The sequence below is a fragment of the Pongo abelii genome, chromosome 5 (assembly GCF_028885655.2).
Source record: "Pongo abelii isolate AG06213 chromosome 5, NHGRI_mPonAbe1-v2.0_pri, whole genome shotgun sequence".
In the NCBI taxonomy this organism is placed as follows: Eukaryota; Metazoa; Chordata; class Mammalia; order Primates; family Hominidae; genus Pongo; species Pongo abelii.
The window spans coordinates 119,909,606-119,924,388 of NC_071990.2; the positions used below are offsets into that span (position 1 = coordinate 119,909,606).

At 40.4% G+C, this 14,783-nt stretch overlaps 1 protein-coding gene across 4 annotated transcripts in view; it reads right to left on the reverse strand.

Annotated features, from left to right (window-relative positions):
* The window catches only part of CEP85L (centrosomal protein 85 like), a 224,191-nt gene that overhangs the window by 196,574 nt on the left and 12,834 nt on the right, over positions 1-14,783 (reverse strand). Inside the window, exon 2 of one of the 4 annotated variants that reach the window (XM_054558783.2) lies at positions 3,108-3,216. In XM_054558783.2, the coding sequence (XP_054414758.2) occupies positions 3,108-3,189 (82 nt within the window). In that variant the 5' untranslated portion in view covers positions 3,190-3,216. Of the gene's footprint in view, positions 1-1,612; positions 2,084-2,811; positions 2,945-3,107; positions 3,219-14,783 lie in introns of those variants that run through there. The other 3 variants (XM_054558784.2, XM_054558787.2, XM_002817291.4) reach the window with 3 other exon arrangements.

The following is a 14,783-nucleotide window of genomic DNA, read 5'->3' on the forward strand; positions in this document are numbered from 1 at the left end:
TTCAGATAAATTGAAACCACTCCCTCCAGCCCCTAGGGATAATGAAGTAGCTTCTCAATCACTGAAGTTACTTAAATGACAGGATTTGTGAATAATCTGTAAACTGGGAAACCTCTGAACTACTGTCTCCTTAGGACAAATAGCATACAATTTAGAAAAAAAGAATCCCTACTTAACATTGCTTTTTACTAAATTCATGCCTACATTAAATTTCAGGACCAAACTTAAGTGAATGATTCAAATCATTCATTAACATACATTAAGTGTTTCAGGACCAAACTTAAGTGAATGATTCAAATCTAACTCTGGCTTTTTAAAATGTATACATGTCTTTTTAAAAACCACACCACAAATATCTAAACTATCAAAGAATTGCATTATTCGAAATTTCAATAGCCTGATATTAGTGACTCGGTTAGTGCCTGATTTTTTTTAAATAGCAGAAAATATTACCATCAAAAGACCCCTTTCCAAATGCTGCTTCTGCTTTTTTGTTTTGTAAATAACAGCTTTGGAAACGTATGCAAAAATATCTCTAAGTTACACAAGTCGAGCTCAAACACTTTGTGGAGCAAGGTTACTTAACAGGAGTCCCAGAAACAGCTAAAATTGTAGGGAAAATTTTGTGTATGTATATATGGCATTGTTTTTTCTGCACAGAATGTCCTTTTAACTCAGTTTCTCAAAAGGCCTCAAAACTCAAGATTAAAAGTGCCTGGAAAGACCATCATCTTTAGAGAACATATCACAGGCAACCCAAGACTTATTTTTTATCCCAAGTTAGGGGAGGATTTATCCTAATTTTGTGGCTCCTACACAACTTCTGAGCGACGCAAGCATGAAATGGCTGTCCGATACAAACAGCCCCCTTCAGACACGGAATGCAGCAAACCCCTAATTTTCCTTGAAGGGGCAACGGAAAGCCAAACGGATTCGTAACCTGGTTGCTCAATGGTCCATTGGCTACTGCAGGACGCGCCCTCCCCTTACGCCGGAGGGGCTGCGGGGCGGCGACCAGGTTCCTCCGAGGGGCTGAAGTTCCCCTGGGGGTGGCTGAGAGCGGCCGCATCACCGGCAGCATCCTCCCTCCCCAAAACATGCCCTAAAAGTAGCGGCTGCGGGCGTGGGCACAGCCAACCCCAGCCTGCGCCTACCAGAAGTCGGCAGGGCGCGGAACTGCGGCCCCTCCGAGACGCGCCCGGGCGGCCGCCGCAACACTGTCGCAGCGACCTTCCCGCCCGGGTCCCCGCGAGCAACGGGCAAGCCCCGTTATCACGCCGGTCACACAACCCACGAGTGAAAGGAAAAAACCGGGCAGACAATAAAGCCCAACCCGCGGGGGCCCAAGCGAGCTAGAAGTTGGGGGCGCTGGGGCTGCAGCCCAAGGAGGAGCGGCGGGGACGACGGGATGCGGGGCTGATGCGCCTGCGACGCGGCAAGCCAGATGTCAGCCCGGGTGCTGGCAGCGGGGAGGACACTGGGCACGCGGCGGCGTCGGGGAGGCGGCCGGGGTAAGACAGGCCTGAGGCGGGAGGGGAGCGGCGGCGAGGTCCCGAGGCGCCGCGGTCGGCCGTGACCCCCACCCCAGCCGGGGCGCTGTCCCGTTCTTTACCGGCAGGGAAGCTGCGGGCTCCGCCGGGGCTATCCCGGCCGCTGGCCACCGGAGCCAGGAAGCGCCCCCACATCGCGGGCGAGAGGGCCGGGTGGGCCGGGGACGCCCGACTCCTCACGTCCGTCCTCCTGCTTCTTCGGCGGCGGAAACTTGCGCGGAGCGTGGGCCTCGGCGACACGGGCAGGAGGAAAGGCGGGATGGCTGGTTAACGGCTGCTCAGCTACGGGCGGGGAGCGCAGGGGCCAGATTCGCCGCAGTGGCGGCGGCTGCCATGGCCAAGCCGGCTGGGCTGAGGCCCGCGCCGGGGAAGCGGCGACACGGCGGTGACGGCTGCTAGATCCCCGGCTGAGCCCAGGCTCAAAGGCTCCAGGCGAAGTTGCAGCTGCGGGTTCTCTCCGCCCCCTCCGCCGGCGGAGCCAGAGCCGCGGCTGGGGCCGCGAGGGGGCGGGGCCTCGGGCAATGACTTCAGGCGTGCGCGGCGCCGCGCGGGGCGGGGACTGCGGGGGGAGGGTGGGCTACCCCGACTCAGCTTCGCCTCCTTGGCGGCGACTGGGCTGTCCCGCTGTCCCGCCCTCCCGCCGCATCCCTCCGTCTCCATCCTCCCGCCCTGCGAGTTGAGTAGAGGGCAGCGACTTGGCCTATTTTGCGATACTTGCCCCTCCCTTGGGTAATCCCTCACGCCCTCCCTCCGGCCACCTCTTTGAAGACACGTGGAAGACCTGCCCCCGGCGTCACCACCGCTGGAGATGAAACGGCCAAACCAGGGCGCGGCTGAGGGGGCTTCCAGCCTCCCTTGGAATTAGGATTGGGATTTAAATCCTCTTCTGTATTCCTTCGTTTATAGATCACTTTAGGGGCAGAAAAGGGGTGGTTTTCCTTTACTAATTTAATTGGGGCGTGGGGGCAACACAGGCACCAGAATATAACACAGGGATGTGCACCGGAAAAGACCCGGGGGTAATTAGTACCCGAGGGGGAGGGGGGCCGTCATTGTAATCGCACAACGTTTCAGATTAGCAAGCAGAAAGTAAAAATGGCACCAAAGTCGGTAAAGGGAGTCCTTTCCTCCTTGCCCCCTACTCCTTCACGTTCTTCCTCTTCTTGGCCCGTTTCCACCCTTCACCTGAACCCTTAGTGCAGGATGAGACGTCCTAAGGAAGGGCGAAAAGGGACAGCATCGTTTTATTTTTAAATCTTACTTCTCACTGGCAATATGGTGATGCTTCCAACGTTTAGTTACGAACTAGTTCGTATAAAAAATTCTGGGCCAGCACTGTGGTGGGAGACGGGCTCTGCAGTAGGCCCATCACTCAGAGGTAAGCCGGAACGCAGGTCACTTAACTGGAGAGGCTTTGAGTTCCGCTTTTCCTGTTCTGGAATCTTGCGAACAGAGGCCTCATATTTGCATTTTTCCCTTAAAGACACTTGAATTGGGAAATACTACTTAAAACTCTTGGAAGTTAAATTACATTTAGGTGTGTGTTCTATCACTTACCACATCCGTGTTGTAATTTATCTGATTGGAGTTTTACATTTAGTCTCCCTGTGGTAGACTTCCAATTATTTCTCCAAATCATGTAATGTTGGCCAAGGGTCAGCTGTTTCTGATGATAAAAAGATATAGAAACATGAAAGACGAATGTGATTGGTTCCTTTTTCTGATTTAAATGTGCATTAGCTCGTTTTATCTAACACTTGAAGAGGATAGATTTTTTTAAGTCCCAAAAAGAAAATTAGCAGAAGCTATAGCACTATGTAAAGTATACATTTTTTTTTTATGCTTTGTAGTTACCACAGTCTCAGGAACAGAATTTTTGAAATTCATTTGTGATGCAGTTCTAAGAAGTGTATAAAATATTACAGAAATATCTTGGCCTTTGCGAGTTTAAAATACACTTATTATTTCAAAACTGCCAATTTCCTAATTCTAAACAGTGTTTAAAGAGAATCATTTACTCGGGTTTTCTACATCTTTTTATCAATATAAAGGCATGCTACTACACACAAAAAAAAGTACATGCGAAGGTGAAAGTATCTAAAATATTTCAATATCTATTACAGAGTAAAAGCAAACAGTAAAAACATGTTGCTCTTTTGGCACTTGGCAACAAATATAAAATTTTTGTGTCCCTAGTAATTAAACTTGGAAGGATAGAGGGCTAATGCAATTAAAATTAATTGAAATACTAAGTGAGAATATTATGTAAAGTATCCATTTCTTTTAATCATATGAATTCTGAGTATATACTGAACTAATGCTTCCCCCCACATCCATGATACATGGATGATATGTACATGGTATCATACAGCCATGGTTTTCAGAATGATTAAAATTTATCATAACACAAGTTGGAGAACCTAAGGACTACCTAACCATTACTAAACCCCATGTGGTAAACTGCCATATTTTTGTTTTGTTGTGACAGTGTGTTAGGACTACAAGGAGACTTTTACAAGCAAAGACAGTTACCGTTGAACCTCAATAAACCTCAATCTTGGCAGTTGTTCCACTGCGCAGATATAAGTAATGAAAATAGTGACTCTGTGTGTGTGTGTGTGTGTGTGTGTATAAGTATCATTGCTCAGATGAAATTAGGATATTTAATGTTTTCGGAGGGGAGTTTTTAAGAATATAAACTAGATCACAAAAAAGAAAATAGTACTAAAAATGCCACATTTAATACCAAACTATATTAAACTATTTGTTTAAAATGTCTCATTTCAAAGAAAAAAGACATTATTTAAAAGTGAAAAATAAATGTTGCATTTATAATTCTTAAATTTGTATATAAATCTTTGAACTGATTAAGTTGAGCTATCTTACATGTGTTTTTCTGATTCAAATTTATCAGATTGTGCAAACATCAGCTACAGAACTGAAGAGGGATATGACAATGGATAAAAGTGATATTTTAAAATTAGAAGAGCCAGGTGCAGTCACTCATGCCTGTAATCCAGTGCTTTGGGAGACCAAGGCAGGAGAATCACTTAAGCCCAGGAGTTGGAGGCTGTAGTGAGCTATGATTGTGTCACCGCACGCAAGCCTAGGCAACAGAGCAAAACCCTGTCTCTAAAAAATAAATAAAATGAGAAGGAAACCCCATACATAATATGAGGAAAGCTCAAGAGAGCTTTATATTTACAAAAATATAAAATATACAAAATAGCAAAAGAACCAAACAATATGTAGGAAAAGTAAACCAACCAATAACAATTGAAATAGTTCCTAAAGAACTATTGCTACTACATAGAAAAAGATATATGAATGAATTCTAAAAGATTGCAAGGACTAGACAATTCTTGTATATCAAGTGTGTATCAAGGACCATGCTATATAACCTCTTCCAGATCACAAAGGTGACAAGTTATCCAATTTTTTATGGATTGTTGTAATCCCAAAAATCATTTATAATTTAAAAAAACACTCTTTCTTTTGAAGATGGATTTGAATATCTTAATTGGATCCCTGGCAGGTAGAATTCAAATAGGTGAATGGAAAACAAATAGGTTACTTAACCTGTGCCTCAGTTCCCTTACCTGTAAGTTGGGGATTATAACGATAACTACCTCACAGGATTGCTGTGGGGTTTAAACGTGTTAATCTTTGTAAAATAGAACAGTGTATGTGTACATCCTATATTGGTAATACAGACAAACATATAATTTAGAAATGTAACTGTGTTATAGCTCACCAAGAAAAAATAACATTCATTGGTATAGGCCAGGTCAGTGGTAGATGATAATTTATATACATGTATTAGAATAAAGTAGTGACTGGGATCTTTTCCTGACCCTTTGGGGTTACTAATTAGTCCAGGAATTATGGTGAAATAATACACTGTTGACAAATATTTACCAAATTTTTGGAGCCAAGTTCATAGAAACCTTCATTCTAGGCTATGATTTCCTGCCCAGTGCTACCAAAATAAAGGAAGGAAAATTAAGGAGAGGCAGCTAGGTGGTATGGCGAGGCCAAGAGGACAAGAACACATCATCTCAAGTCCCTGATTCCTGGGAGGTACAGAAAATGAATCTCACCTGTACCTTTTACTCCAGAGTTGGGTTGCAATAACCAATAAGAAAGAAGGTATGATATGGACGACTGAAGCTGTCCTTGGGATAGGAGGTGGGTGTGGGAGGGATAGAATTCCGCCAACAGGTAAAGTCTTCCAAAGGACCATCAATGTTTTCAGGAACTGCTTAGGACTGACATCTTTGTCAATGGAACTTATTATGGTAACCACCTAGTCATCCTGAGCCTATGAAAAGAAACAAGATCATTTACAGTGAAATGGGACAGCAACCTGGACAGTTGCATAAGGAGACAAATTCTTCCCTGCCTGCCTGCTTTTTCAGACACTGGAACAGTAAGTAGAAGGATGGAAGTGTGGATTCAAGAAAGCAGATCATGCCTTCACACACAAACCCACACACAGCCTCCTATCTAACCTGCCCTGGTGGAGAAGAGGACTGTTGAAAGCTGAAAATGTTCAAAATATTGGGGAATTGGATTGAGATGTACTCAGCAGAAAAGGGGATTTTCAACAGTATACAGCTGGCAGTGTTATTGGGGGAGAAAAAACTTTGATTATATACTTCCAATGATTTGAGACTTCTCACTAAACCAGTTACCTATTTTATGTTGAGTAGTTAGTAATACTTCCATTTTACAGATGGGGAAAAAAGACCAAAGAGAAGTTAGGGAAGGTCACACAGGAAGTAAAGGGCTAGAATTCAAATCTGATCCATGTGACTCCAAAGCCCATGCCTTTTCCACCATGCTCTTCAACATGCTGTGAAATAAAAATTAGAAGATTTTTTTTCAGATGCCACATGAGAAGGAAATACCTAACTATAGGATTTCTGTATAGTGTTAGGGTTCAGCTAAGACTGGAAACCATGTGACATTTATCTGCAGTGGTATATGGTTTTCTTTAGCTGCAGCCAGGAGTTTGAGTGTAGGAAGAAAGAAGGCAGATAGATAAACAGGGTTTTGCAGTGTGGGCTCTCAAACAGGAAAAAGGGGCAAAGAATGTAAGGATATTGGCGGAAGAATAGATGAAGTGATGGGAAACTGGGTGTAGCCTATCTGGAAAAAGCAGTTAAATCAAGGCAAAGCTGAAATGTGGAGAGAAGGTCATCGGAATAAAGGAGTGGAACTTTTGCAATTGAAAAGCAAATATAATGAGAGTAAGGGAGTAAAAGTTGGAAAGATATGATGTTAGGGTGGAAGAGGAGGATGCTGAAGTTTAAGACTGCAGAGATGAGACAGTGGAGGAATTGATCTGTGAGGTGACCTTGGAGTGTGTCTCTGTGAAATCCCTTCAAGAAAGACCTTGATATTCAGCCATGAGGAATGTAGTTGGCTGACAGCCTCCAACTTTTAGTGCCTGTAGGACCTGCCTCAGCCTTTTTATTTAATTTTGTTTTTTATTGATACATAATAAATGTACATATTTTGGGCATATATGTGATAATTTAATACATTCATATAATTTGTAAAGATCAAATCAGCGTTATTGGGATGTCCATCATCTTAAAAATTTTCTTTATGCTAGAAACATTCAAATTATTTTCTTCTAGCTATTTTAAAATATAACAATAGATTATTGTAAACCACAGTTGCCCTACTCCGTGCTTTTCCCAGATATCCCCAGCCAGTGACAAAGCTCAGCCGAGATACTGGGGCCTGGCCATTCTTTCCGATGCAGAGCCCTTCTAATCATCAGTCCTTGTTCTCTAGCTTGCTGTTGAGTTAACTGGGAACTTGTCAGATGTGCACTGTGGTCTGAGCCTTTCCTTTGCAGTCCTGCTTCCTGTGCCTTTCATCTTTCACAGGTGTTACCTTCCAATAAGCCTCTTACACCCCTAGTTCCATTTTAGCATCCGCTTTCCAGAAAAGCCAACTGACACATTCTGTGAGGAAGATGAAGATTGGGGGTTTTGTTTTAAAAAGGAAAACAGGAGGTCTACAGAGCATGATGAAAATGTTTCCCGGAAAGGACAGTATACTGAGGATGAGTTACCAGGAAGGCAGCATGTAGCAGCATAGACTGAGACTATACAAGAGTATAAATGAGTAAATGTCTATGTTTTGAACAGCAGAGAAAGGCAGAATTGAGAGAACGGGGCCTGGCACAGTGGCTCACGCCTGTAATCTCAGCACTTTGGGAGGCTGAGGCTGGCAGAACACTTGAAGTCAGGAGTTCCAGATCAGCATGGCCAACATGGTGAAACCCCCTCTCTACTAAAAAAATACAAAAATTAGCTGGGCATGGTGGCACATGCCTGTAGTCTCTGCTACTCTGGAGGTTGAGGCATGAGAACTGCTTGAACCCAGGAGGCAGAGGTTGCAGCCGAGATCGCACCACTGCACTCCAGCCTGAGTGACAGAGTGAGACTCTGTCTCCAAAACAGAAAGAAAGACAGACATGACAGTTTCAAGTTGGACTCAGAATACCACTTGGGCACATGGAACTCTGGAGGAGAAGATCCTCAATGCTTCTGACTGGACTGGGCCAGGGAGCTACTGCCCCCCAATTTAAAAAGTTTGCCACTATTCAGAGTACTTCCAGGAGCAAATTACAAACTTGTGAAACTTACTGAGTTAATTGATGTCAATAGGATTTTAATTCATTAATTAAGAATAATTAGTTACAACTTCACTACTCAAATAATTTTAAATCATTAAGACAGTTTTCATAGTAGCTTCCTTACTTCTGGGTAGTAGAAGAGAATTCAATTCAATATACTCTGTTCCCGTTGGTAAGTTTTTTTATTCCAAAGAATTTTCAGCGTATTGCTTACCCAGTGGAAGAATGTAGGGATCTCTGGAACTGTAAATAGAGTTAACATCACTTAAACAATCCCTAGAGGAATCTGAGCTAATTTAAGGAGTGGACCTTTTTGCTAAGATTTCAGTGGAGCTCTGGAATTTTAACAAGTTATTATAATAAATTCAGAAAAACAGACAAGTCTAACTACAATTTTCAGGTTTATGGGAGAACTAATTTCTTTATGGTTTTTTTTCTGGTCATAAAAATAATACATATAAAAAACAAAAAGATGATTTAGAAATATTATTATTAATCTGGCAATTATTTGTTGAGTACCAAAGTAGGGGAGAAAAATTAAAACCAGACATAAGTGTGAAGGATCAGTTACTTCACTATAACATTTCAAGCTTTTTAATTTTCTATTGTGTAACCACTATAAAATAGCTATATGGTAAGGCTTCTTTGTTCCTTTGTTTTTAACACAATGGAGTTACTTTGTACTGCCGTCCTTACAATCTCTCATGTATGGGTCACTCTTAATTATTTTATTTTGTTCAACAGTGTACTGATTGCAGAAGTTTCTTAGCCTGACATAAATTCAAGTTGTAAAATCTAGAATCTGTATTTTTAAAAATAAACTTTTAAAAGACCACTTTAAAATGGAATACAATAATTATGAAATTATGATTGTAAATATATGTTAAATATAAAAGTGGAAAAAGCAACATATTTAAATCAGTATATTTAATAAGTGTTATAAGTAAATTAATAAATATTTTAAGTTGACATTTAACTATTTTGCTTATATCTCAAAAGTTTAACATATCGGGTTGTCCCAAACACACTTTTGAAAATGTGCTTTAGAAAAACAGGGAAATCATATTATATTTGGACATATCTAGACCAAATTAAAATTGGTCTTTTTTCCTCTACTTTGTGGCATAAACAAGGTATTTCTTAAACAGCCCTAATATTTTGTAGTGTTATTTTGGGGGAATCTATTTTTAACATACTACCTAAAACTGAACTCAGAAAAAAATCTTACAGACTTTTTTTTACAAGCAAGACTTAAAATTTTTTAAAACTCTAGTAGAATAACCAATCTCTACTTTCATTATAGTAATTAACACTAGTTTTTTAATGTTCTATGCACCTTGAATCACCAATTACTAAAATGAAAACACAAAGAGCCACCTGAATATCAAATACATGCATTATTACAAGTGCTCACACAGAATATGAGATGAATTACTGATGAACAAAGCATCTAAAATTAACTTATACTCCTCATGCATAAGCTGTGGATGATGACAAAAGAAATTATGAAAAGATATATATATGATATACATGAATCTATATTCTCTAATTGAGACATTATACAAATCTTTATAATAGACTTTATATTAATTAATTAATTAGGTACTTTTTTCCATTACAGTAATCTCCTAATGAAGTTATGGAGCAAACTTCAGCCTTAGCAAAGTTGGGCAAGTTATTTATACTGCGAAAGATAGCTGAAGGATAACTGTTTTCAACTGAGACCAAAAGACATAGTAGTTAGCATTTATTTTCATAATCTTAAAAAGGCATACAATTTCGGTAGGAGGCAGTAGTTATAGTGACACTAAGGGAGGTGGTAGATTGGGAGCATTCAATCAGCATCCGGGGAGAATAGAGAGAAAAGGCAATATCAAGAGAATTCATCACCACAGTTGTCTGGATGCTGTTGCCTTCTTTGCTCACCCTTGAAGGTCAGTCTGGTTCTGGCCCAGGCCCAAGATCTAAGTTTCAGATCATGGCAGGCTTAGGAGAACAGTGCAGACTGGAACATATAATCCCACCCCAGCTTGCCCTAAGATGGCCCCTGAATTTGTTCAGCTCCTGGGCCTGCTGCCGTCCTAACTTGCCTGAAACTGTTTTCCAGAAAATTAGAGCATAGATGAGCAATGCCACATTAGCTTCAGTTTTGATTTTGGGTGTTACCACATAATTTTTTTAAAAAGAATTTTTATCTTCCCACATACCAACTTTTAGAACAGATGGTTTAAAATGTCTTAGAGGAAATTAGTTGTAATCAGCAGATGAGAGCGTGTCTCCCTGTTTTTGTGGCAGAGGTAGCTATCACCCCTTAAGTACCTACCTGCTACATGTGAACTGGCACCAGGTATGGTAATTTTTCTGTTGCATTTTCATCCAGAGGGTTATGATGGGCTTCGTTAAAATGATTTGGTACACATGTGGGCATTTGCCTGCAAGTATAACCTCTGTGAAGAGGTAAACTGTATAGGCTTCAAGGTGGCTTTCTGCTGAGGTGGCTGCCAGCCTCCCTGGAGAAGGTGTCAGCTGAAGACCTCAAGTAAGAGCCACAGTGAAGCTCATATGCCTTGATCTCTTTTCAGATCCTGGCAAAAGGCCAGCTGCGGAGTACTGCTGCAGTCAGGAGCTGGGGGAGTTGGCAGATTGCCAGATAAGGGGCCATATTGTCATTTATAAGGCAATGGCTTTTATAGATCTCTAATAACCCATACTCCTACTTACTTGAACCCTATGATTTCTGGGAGAAAAAAGAGCCAGATAACTTTCCCTTTGGAATAAAACCAAAACAAACACTGTATTTAGGTTCACAGGATCTATATTGAATGTCTTTTCAAAGTACTTCATACTTATTTCAGTCAATATCCTTTGCCTGATCATGTGTCCATAACACACATGCCTCCTGAGTCTTAAGATGCTCCTTGCTCCTCTAGACGCCTTTGAGCATACCCTCATTCCACCATGCCTGGGGCCGTGTAATGTCTGTAATTGCCTCATTAACTCCCACCTGGAGTTCTCTGACTCTGGTTTTCTCAAATATGATAAGGAGACTGTCACTTAATGTGAAAGGTGTCAGAATTTTCTTTTTTTCTTTCTTTTTTTTTTTTGAGATGGAGTCTCGCACTGTCGCCCTGACTGGAGTACAATGGTGTGATCTCAGCTCACTGCAATCTCGGCCTCCTGAGTTCAAGCAATTCTCCTGCCTCAGCCTCCCCAGTAGCTGGGATTACAGGCGCCCACCACCACGCCCAGGTAATTTTTTGTATTTTTAGTAGAGATAGGGTTTCACTGTGTTGGCCAGGCTGGTCTCAAACTCCTGACCTCATTATCTGCCCGCCTCGGCCTCCCAAAGTGCTGGGATTACAGGTGTGAGCCACCGTGCCCTGCCAAGGTGTCAGAATTTTCAAAGGAAAAACGGAATAGTGATAAACTGAGTAAAATATGATTACCATATAATGTCATCTTAAGATGTTCTTGTATTTTCAAACTTGTATAAACAAAATTGGTATTTATACATGTGTCCTATTAATGCACACGAGAGTAGATTAGAACCTATATCCAGAGTATTTTTTCTTGTGCCTTGAAAAACCAACTTAAAAATAAGGTATTTCGAAATTTGGTTTCTAAATACGTTTCAATAAGGTTTGTTATTATTCTTTTTCTTTTAAAATTACATTTTTATAAATAATAAAATTTTAATTGTGCTCCAGTTAACTATTAATAAATATTCAGAATCCTTAAGGGTTTATTTCAATTAAAATGTTTAGGACTAATGCATTAGTAAATTGAAATTTGGATACAGGAATTGCCTAAGATCTTTACTTTGTTTTACAAAAAAAATCAGAAAAAAGTAATACCAACCCTATAAAATCCTAAATCTCTAATAATGTAAGTATATTATTAGTGGTATTGTTATTTGTTGAGTTTAAGAGTATATTTAGTTTTATAGAGCAATAAAATATTTTTATATAGAATATTCAGGGAAAAAATAGAGAAGGAAGACAATTATAAGTCGGAGAGAAACTGGGATCTGTCTATAATGACTGTGTTAAAGAATAGCACTAAAACCACCTCATAAACCAATGACATTGTATCACGAAATGACTTTAAAGTTGATGGAGCTGCAGCAAGTAAGTTCAAAGCAAGAGGTGCCAGCACCAGAGACTTGGGTTTCGATATAGCTCTGCTCCCTACTGGCTTATCATTGGGATCAAATAGGATCGTTGCAGTACTATCTCATAAAGCCATTGTGAGGAATAAATAGGATCATGTTGGAAAAGTGCTTCACAAGTTTTAGGTAATCTAATCTTGCTAAGAAAAGGGGTGAATAATTCACAAGAAAAACCAGAGTAATGATAAAAGGTATTATTGCATGCTAAGTGAGCACTGTGCCAAGAATTTCACATGCAGCTTCCCATTTCATCTTCATAACAACATGATAAAGAATAGTATGAATTGGCCGGGTGCGGTGGCTCACTCCTGTAATCCCAACACCTTGGGAGGCCGAGGTGGGCAGATCACTTGAGGTCAGGAGTTCGAGACCAGCCTGGCCAACATGGTGAAACTCTGTCTCTACTAAAAATACAAAAATTAGCTGGGCATGGAGGCGCACGGCTGTAATCCCAGAAACTTGGGAGGCTGAAGCAGGAGAATCGCTTGAACCCAGGAGGTGGAGGTTGCAATGAGCCAAGATTGCGCCATTGCATTCCAGGCTGGGTGACGTGAGGGAAACCGTGTCTCAAAAGAAAAAAAAAAATAGTATGAGTTATTATTATCTCCATTTCATAGATGAGGCAACTGAGTCATAGAGAGGCGCCAGGAGACATGGTTAATTAGTGGCAGAGCAGGAATTCAAAGACAGTTCCACCTGACTCTAGAATCTGAGCACTTTAATATTAGCTATAGTATATTAAAAAGTTCAACTTCATTAGTAAGTAAAGATTTAACAATTAAAACAGATGGACATGGGAGTGCAAAGGAATGATAAACATCAAATTCCAGTTGTCTCTGTAGAGGGAGGGAGGAAGGCATTGGAATGGATTTGGGAAAGTGGTGCACGACGACTTCAGTTATATATGTAGGATTTTATTTTTATAAAAACTAATGAAAATGTGGAAATTTGTCAAGACTTGACAAACCAGGACCAGGGGTTATATATTTTTTCTGCATACTTTTCTGAATGCTTAAAATAATTCATGGTAAAAAAAAAAAAAAAAAGCAGTGAACTAAAGTCATCCTATTTCATTTATATAAAGATTAAATACTTAAGAAAATAATTTTGGTGAAGATTTGGAGAAACCGATATACTTATACACTTCTAATAATATAAATTGGACCAATTCTTTTGGAAGCAACTTGGCAATATGTGCCATAAAAACAATCTTGCTCCTTGGTTCAGTAAGTTTCCTTTTGGGACATTATCCTAAGGGAAAAAAATCAAAATGTACATGTGCATACAGAAACATACACACTGGAAAAACTGTATGCATGAAAATGTCAACTGCAGTGTTGTTTATAATGGTGGAACATGATAAACAATCTAAAATTGTAACAATAGAAAAGTAGTCAATATTTTGCACCCTTTAAAGAAATATTTATGATGGCTATGTAGCAATTTGAGTAATGATTGTGATGTAATGTTAATTGAAAAAAGGATATGAAATTGCATATCCACCAGGATTAAATCAATGAAAAAATAATCATAGAAAAAGGTTTAGGAAGAAACAGCCTAAAGTAATGAGTACAGAATTTGTGTCAAAATGATGAGATGCATTCTTTCCTTTTTCTCTCCCAGATTTTTGATATAGATTTGACATATTGTTTTTGAAATGGAAAACTACAGTTGTCCATTGGTACCCAAGAGGGACTCGTTCCAGGATCCCCAAAGATACCAAAATTTGAGAATGCTCAAGTGTCTTATATAGAAGGGCATAGGATTTGCATATAACCTGTGCACATCCTCCAGTATATTTAAATCATGTCCAGGTTACTTACAATACCTAACACAATGTAAGTGCTATGTAAATAGCTGTTATGTTGTATTTTTTTATTGTTGTACTATTATTTTTTATTCTTCGGAAGTTTTTCCTTTTCCTTTTTCTTTTTCTTTTTTTTTTTTTTTTTTTTTTTGAGACAGAATCTTGCTTTGTCACCCAGGCTGGAGTGTTGACCTTCTGGGTTCAAGTGATCCTCCTGCCTCAGCCTCCCGAATAGCTGAGATTGCAGGCACGCACCACTATGCCTGCCTAATTTTTGCATTTTTTGTAGAGATTAGGTCTTGCCATGTTGCCCAGGCTGGTCTCAAACTCCTGAGCTCAAGCAGTCCTCCCACCTCAGCCTCCCAAAGTCCTCAGATTACGGTGTAAGCCACTGCACCTGGCCTTTTTCCAAATAGTTATAATCAGCCACTGGTTGAATTCACAGTTGGTTGAATTCAGGGTTGGTTGAATCTGCAGATGTGAAACCAATGGATATGAATAGCCAACTATATTACATATTACAAACCTAGCTTTGAAAGTAGTGAGATAGATATGAAAATAAACTAGAATTCACGGGAGAAAATGAGGGGTTCTAAGAAAGGT